Here is a 7,809-nt window from a genome sequence, read left to right as displayed (position 1 = left end):
CCAGGGAGACAGATTTAAACTGAAGCTCTCGCACCTTTGCTCCCAGCCTCAGCTGCACTGCAGCTTTGCTACTGGCAGACAAGATTTCATTTGTCATTCACATCTGAGGAACAATGTTAACTATTGATTATCAGAATCCAATCAGAATAATGCCACAAAACTGGAAAGGCAAGAGATGACCCAAAATTAAGAGCTGCTGAGACAGCAGTACCATGCTGTAGTTTTTAAAAAGCTCTGGACGTCTGATTCTAAACCTCTTACCTGAAATACTTCCTAGCTCAATGGCTGGCTATCAGAATGCATCTTCACTGAGGACTTAAGAATGTTTTTAAATGCCTTTAAATTTTTATATTTTCTGTAACTTGTGATAAATAGGAGCCAAACTTTAAGTATATGATAGTTAAACATGTTAGTCGTGGAAAATAGAAGGATTTATTTCTTCATATCAGGCCTACAACTTCTTACAGTATTCTTATAATATTCTTTTGAAATCATACTGACATGATATTTTGCCAGGCTAGGCTAACAAATCAATACTCTTCTGAAACACGTTTGACATCACAGGTTCTAATGGGAAGCCCAGTAATAATAAAATATACTGTCAAGTAAGTCATGTTAGGAGAGCTAAGAAAGTGGTATCTGTTATATTCTTCATAGAAAAATAATATTCATAACAGAATTAATACTAAAAATCCATAACAAAATGCTTTAATACAGTGATAGAAAAGTCCATAGTTACAGTTCTTGATTTCTCTGCTTCTTTTTCAAATAGGCAACAGTTTAGTTTTCTGTCTGGATTCACAGTAGGTTCCTAACACATTAGCCCCAAACCTTTGCACTGTCAGTACCCAGGCCTTAAACAGCAGTAGGTGGCAAACCCAGTTTAATCCAATGCTCACAAGCTCCTGTGAGTAGCAGCTACAGAAAAAAAAAACATTCAGCAACAGAAGTGTTTGACAGACATTACTAGGCAGTATTGTTCAGGCTGCCTGTTGAGCCACTCAATACATTTTCACCTTTCTGGAGCGTTTTCACAGCACTTGGGACCTGCAATCCAGTACTCACTGTAAGCCCTCCACACCAGATCTATGGGAGAAAAAAAACAATTAATATTCTGAACATTATGAAGCATCTACATCTCTCTTCTCCCATCCCACAATGGAACTAACATAAAACTTATCCTGCAGCTGCATTTGTCTTCTATCTTGCTCTCTAGTCATAGCACTCTAAAACTTTCTAATCACACAGAAGCTAATTTTTAAGACCATAAAGTAGAAGTTGCTTCACATACTATGCTTTATAAGTTTATACCCAAATCTAAGACCTAATACTAACAGACTTGCTCCTAATAGCAAAACTTCAAGACCAATGTGCTAGTAGTAAGTACTTGAAATTACAATGAAAAGCACTATTCTCACTATGCTCCAGTGTCTGAAAGCAGCACTTAGTTTTAACATGACATAGCAGAACTACGTCAATGTAAACATAGTATGAAAAACTAAGTTTTGAGAAGCTCCAGGGGCACAGGTGCCAATGACCTCTAGACTACAACTGAGTTACATGAAAGAATGTATCTCCATGTTTATGAATAAATTTGAGAGCTGTATTTAAGTAGCTTGCAATTTTTATTTTAACGGCTCAGACAAACCCAAGTAGCGTCTGTAAAGACTGCTATCACCAAGTACTAGGAGCTGTGTGAAATGCAGACTAACAGGCTGAAGCATGGTAAGCAAGTGTTTTCTTGGATGCCTTAGGAACTGAATTAATGAGTCAGCCTCAGCAACGCTATACGTGTCCCAACAGTTCTGCAGCTATTCTGTTCCCCATATGTTGAAAGGGATCAGTACAGCAACTTGTTAGTCACCTCGAAATAAATAGCTAATCAAGACTCCTATTGTCAGTACATCTAGCCAACATTAGAAATTGTGAAAGGAATTCTGCCCGATTCAGTTGTTCAGAGATGCTAGATGTAAGGCTGCCTGGGAAAGTTACTACTTTTCCATTCCTCCTCCACACCTAAATAACTTTATTAATTGGCCTATTCACACTTTAAAATTACCATGCTATGTTTTCTATGGGCTGAATTACAAGAGGCTAGACATCAGTGCCTGGACAGTTGAGCTGTTAGTATGAACTAGCCTCCTCCAGATTCCTAAGATTTCCCAGACCTATGCACTGCTCCCAAAGTATGCTGCACTTGGTAGCATCTTATAACACAGCTAAGGCCTCCAAATTTACTTAAACCACTTACTTACATTACTAAAGGAAAATCAATATACAGTAACTAATCCTTCTCCTGTGCATTTTTCACAAGATACGAGTTTTTAGAATCGCATGAAGTTTTCATTGACTAGCTTAGAGCAAAAAAAAAGTTACCAGTGAAGTGGTAACCAGTGAAGTGACTGTCAAGAAAATCCCACTGGGCTTTTAAGGAATTGAAAGATAGAGTCTTAAATCTCAGAGGGAAGCATCTGGTATTCTGTCTTATGACACTTGCTCTCATGGCTCACAGCATCTTTGGCTCCCATCTGCATCAGTTCAGGGCAATTATTGTAGCAGGCTCATCTGCTACTGCAATGTGCTGTTAATTTACCCTACAAAAATTTAATGACTTTTATTTACGTAGCTGAGACATCCAGGTACAGAGTTCTCCTATTAGAGTGCTATCATAAGCACCACATGAAATCAAAAAGAAAGCAAATAAGCATTTATAAAAGTTATTAGTTAGTCAAAACCAGTCCTCCCAGTTTCCTCCTTAATAAAACAATTAAGTCTTCAATAGACTGAATTCAGTGCTAGAAACTGAACAAAATTTATAGATACTGACCATAAAGCCTGGTAATAACGGTTGAGTAAACTTTGTTCTGAAGGTGTATAACAGCTCCTTTGAGTTTGCATTATAAAATGTGAGCTGACCTACAAGAGGCAGAAAACAAGATAAGATACATGTTTAAATGCTACTGCTATGTAACTTTTTGTAAAATTGATTCTTTTCCAGGGAAAAGAATCCAGTGTTTCCAGAACACACTTAATACAGTCCACATGACTGAAAAATTCTCAGTTAGTAGCTCTGTCACACAAATGAACCCCAGTCATTTGGCATTACAAGAGCACTATTACACAAACAGCTCTGGGTCTCATTTTTCTAAGAGACTATATCAATCTGGAAGTAATGTACTACTTTAGCCTTGTACTGCTTCAACGTGATGCAGATAGCTAACGAAGTTTTTAGCTAAATCTCATAAAACTGCAATTTACCTCCATCGAAGTCGCAGTATACTCCTATTCTGTCTGGAACAGTTATATCTAGAGTTTTGGTTTTATTATTATGTTTTGCTGAAATTGTGGTTTGCAGCCAGTTGTTGATATGGATGCACCAGCTTGAATTAGTCTTTCCCAGCTGGTCAAATTTCCCCAGGTTTCTATATGTCACTCCCACGCTGTAGGATTTGCAGTCCTTCTGGGCTCTCACCTCCCAGTAATGCTGTCCACTTTCAACAGCAGAGTCTCCTACCAAAAAAAACAAACATTTAGTTGCTATAATTAAGCGTACCTTACAATGTTGATTCCTCATAGGGAGCAGTGATGTCTTCCCTGTTTCATTTTAAGGTGAGGCCTTAGAAATACAAAAATCTGAACTATAATGAACAAAAAAATTAATGTACAAGAAAATAGAATAAAAATATAAAATAGAATAAGATGGTTTTTACTTAGACTTATTGAAACAAGATACATTTGACATCAATTCACATTTAATAGCAGTGAATGTCAGTCACTAAGAGCTTTGTAACAAAGAGCTTCCACAGACTTAAAGCCACTTGCTGAGACACAAAATCCTGGTGTTATATTGGCAAAGCTACCTCTGTGCAGAACAGCATCAAGTACACAGCCTTGAGCAATTGCCAAGTTTTTCCTCAAACTCTTACTTTCCACAGCATTACACCTCTAACAAAAGTAAAAAAGCTCACCTTACCTAACACAGTATATGATTCACCAGTAAAACGATCTCTGCTGCCCCTCACTGAGGATCTTGTGTTAACAGGTGTCCTCTTTGGAGATGGTCCACCACTTCTAAGAGATGAACTGTTCAAGATTTGGATGCAATTAGAAATGCACACTCAAGCAAGTTTTCACGAGACAATGAGGGTGCAATAAACATACATAAGCTACTGAAACAACACATTAGTTCAGCCACTTAACACCTCGAACAGTATGCATGCACAAGAACTAAAGGAGATGACAGCCAGAAAAAATACAAAACATTGTAACAAACAAGTTCAGAGGCAGCTGAGAAAAGAAACAGGAGGGGATAAAAAAGCAGATGTATGGCACGTGGTTTGAATGAAAGCCTGTATAAAACACTGTATTGCCTGTACTATGCAGAACCTCAGAAAAGTCATGTTTCTGGTTTTCTGCATAGGATTTCTAATAAGCCTTGTAGATGAGCTAAAAGAATCAGATAAGTACGAAGACACTGCTGATATTGAATGCCAAAATGCTTAACTTTCACTGGTATTTAAATATCAGTAAGAGGAAAATAACACCACTTGTGTTAAAGATAATGTTTTCAGCACATGTATGGCTTGTATAAGTAATGACTGAAATCCCAGGAAAAAAGTCTAACCCAATGAAGAATGAAAGGAAAGAAATGTGATAATTGTACTTCAAAATGCACACGCTGAAGATGCTGCAAAACCCAAGAGTGTCAAATCTAATACCCAATTTATATTAAAAAAAGAGGAAGTGAAACTTCCAGAGTTTAATGCATCACAACTCCCATCAAAAAAACCAACCCCAAAACAAAAACAAACGCAAAAAGTGTATTGAAGGGTGTGGGATTTTATTTGATTCTATTAACTCTATCGAAGACTAGAGAAAAGAAAACTGTGTCACAACACACTGTTCTGAGAAGCACACAGCAACCCCTCTAGAGTCATAAAATTTAAGAGTCTAATCTCAATCAAGAAAGGCTTAGATTTTCTAGTCATACTTTTGAAAAGCATTCTCAGGAAGCAGTTGCAAAATAAACGAAGACACTTCGCTCTGGAGAATATTCTAATGAGTAATCAATTGCGTAAAACAATAATTTTAACCTACTGAGATTTTAAATTATTTATTTTGCCTCGGTTATGCCCTCAAAAATAATTCCTATCAACATGACTATTAAACAAAATGAAGGCTACTTGCAAATTACAGTGAGTATTAAAACTCAGTAGCCAGGGAATCAGGTCTGGTTATTATTTTAAAAGCAATCAGTAGCAAAGAATGTTAACTTCTCAGAAATAGCTATGCAGTTTACAGTTTAATTTCATTGACAAAAGTTTACAGAGTACAAAATAAGTCTCTGAAACACATGTGAGAATTCATTTAATTCTCATCCTCTGTAGTCTATCATACATTAGCCTCAGAAGAGTTACCACATACAAAAGAAAGTTTTCTCTCCAACTTTTCCTTCAACTACAATTTGGTAAAGGTAATTGCTACTTAAATGCCCATTGATACAGTGAAGTTCAGCTTGTTTCCTTTCTGATTGATTCTTCACTGATTTCAAGTTTTCTGGAACTGTTCTCAAATACCGTTTCATAAAGGATTAGAAAGTATTCCTTCTGATCAATATATTCATTAAAATAAAGTTACATGTGAATCAAAAGCTGAGTGGTATTAAGCTGTCATACATAAGTATGAAGTATGTTAGAATTTCTGGTTCATCTTCATCACTAAGTTTGTTTTATTCCAGTTACAGAAGTCTACAAGAAATCACTGATGAAAAGGCTGTATACATTAGCACCACCATTTATCATACAAATTTGACAGTGCTTATCAGAAGACAGTTAAGCTTCTAAATTGCTTGCAAGAGTTATATGGAGGGGGTAAGTGTATACTGTGCAGGTGCACCACATCAAATGCTTTTGAATTTTGTTAACAGGGAGCAAGCTGTAGTTTACTTACCAAGGAAAAAGGTAACAAGCGATAGCATGAAAAAAAGGCAAAGCCAATAATTAAAGCAAAGTTTCAGGAGGAACTACCAGTCTTTGTAGATTCCATCCTGCTTCAACTGCATCAGAGATCATTCACTCACACTTTCAACAAAAGCTGCTGAAATCCTTCAATCAGGTTCAGTATAAATGAGTTATGCAGAAAGCAACGTGGCCATTTACAGAATCACCATAAGAAAAATGCAGGTGCTTTGCTAGTATTTTCTCAGAGTTAGGAAGACATTAATACGTCCTCAATATCATATATTTCATTCAAGTAAATGGCCACTGCATGTGCTTTGTCCACTCAAAATCTAACAGCCTTTAACAGTTCAGACAATGACATTAAATATTTGGCATAAAAGTCTGAAAAAACAGCTAGATTCCCCTCCCCCCAAGTGCTTAAGTGCTCCTTCCAATAGGGAAAGGCAGGAAATTTTATAGCAGAAAGTCAGTTTAGTGCCCATTTTCCAATACAGCACCGTCTTCATTAGCTAGTATAGTAACTGATGCATTTCTTCTACCACATAGTCTCATCTTATGGTGAGGATTATTGCCTACAGCACTGCAGTTAGTCTCAGTTTTCTTAACCACTTCAGCAAATAAAACATATTCCAAGCAATGTGTGTTCTCTTTTGGAGAAGAAAGGCCGAGGAGGGATAACAGTAGTTATCCATGGAGGGACATCATAAGTTACCCAGAGGCTTTCTTCCAGCCTAAAAGATATTACAGGTCATTCAGCATTTTATTGCCACTGTATCCTTCCAACCCTTGAAAGCTGCACTTCTAATGTTTAAAACAATTATACTGCAACTTTTTACACCAACTATGAAGCTAGCTTCAACTTTTCCCTCTAATGCAGGGAACACTGCAGATAAATCTTAGCAGGGAAAAAAGCCGCCTGCAGGAATCAAAGCTCATCTAAGTCTCCTGCTAGAAAAGGTCAGCCTGACACGCAAAGTTGAACATGTGACCATGTCCTTCTACCAAAGCAAAGGCCAGAACGAGGGAAGTTCTTTATGGATGACTACAAAAAGACCAAGGTATAAGACTCCCAGAGTTTGTTGAGCAAGTAGCAGTATATCCAAGATAGTTTTAAAACTTAGCTTAGCAGAAATTTATAAGCCTTGTGTAGTAGAACTATCGACTCATCAAGAGCTTGTTTCACTGACACAAACTTAACTTTACTGCTGACCTCAAGCCAAAGGTATATCCACCTGATGGATGAATACAGAGGAATAAAACCTACGAGAAATTAGGAACCTGGGCATTTGTTTTGGTCCCACAACTTCTAAACCAGTGAAAGAGAGCAAGAAGGAATAATTTCTTAAACAGGAGTTTTATTAAGAAAAATAATGAAAAAAATGTACACTAAAAATATGATTGTACGAGGAATAGGAGACTACTTTAGCTGCCTTTACATATCAAAAAAGAGGCGCTGTCGTTTGAACAATTCGGTCTGCAAGTAGAATCGCCATGAAGCTTCTTACATATGGTATCAGACTAAACTTCATCCTCTTTGAAAGTGTAACAATATTTATTTATTTTCCTCAGATACCTAGTAAAAGCTATAGCACAAGTTTAGAGGCAAAAAGGTTTTCAGAGTCAAAAATAAGAACTAAAAAAAATACTTTAACGTTCTCAGAAAGGAAATCTTTACTGCATTTGTAAAAAAATTTAGTGTGCCATCATGTGCCAGAAGGTTAATAAGCATCAATATATCTGCAAATAACAGGGATCTTTGTATCAACACTAGAATACATAATTCTCATCCAGCTATTGGAAGTCATGTCTCCCACACACTATGACACACCCTTTCAGGAAGACTGTTTTC

At 36.8% G+C, this 7,809-nt stretch overlaps 1 protein-coding gene across 6 annotated transcripts in view; it reads right to left on the bottom strand.

Annotated features, from left to right (window-relative positions):
* Nucleotides 1-743: 743 nt before the first annotated feature.
* FSD1L (fibronectin type III and SPRY domain containing 1 like) overlaps nt 744-7,809 on the bottom strand; it is a 29,405-nt gene continuing 22,339 nt past the window's right edge. For 4 of the 6 annotated variants that reach the window (XM_074569751.1, XM_074569752.1, XM_074569755.1 and 1 more), the window contains 4 exons: nt 3,974-4,083; nt 3,259-3,510; nt 2,828-2,916; nt 824-1,086 (listed from right to left, as the gene is read on the bottom strand). In XM_074569751.1, the coding sequence (XP_074425852.1) occupies nt 967-1,086; nt 2,828-2,916; nt 3,259-3,510; nt 3,974-4,083 (571 nt within the window). In that variant the 3' untranslated portion in view covers nt 824-966. Of the gene's footprint in view, nt 1,087-2,827; nt 2,917-3,258; nt 3,511-3,973; nt 4,084-7,809 lie in introns of all 6 variants that reach the window. The other 2 variants (XM_074569754.1, XM_074569756.1) reach the window with 2 other exon arrangements.

Source organism: Larus michahellis, chromosome Z (genome assembly GCF_964199755.1).
Source record: "Larus michahellis chromosome Z, bLarMic1.1, whole genome shotgun sequence".
NCBI classification, from domain to species: Eukaryota; Metazoa; Chordata; class Aves; order Charadriiformes; family Laridae; genus Larus; species Larus michahellis.
This window is presented reverse-complemented; position numbering and strand designations above follow the sequence as displayed.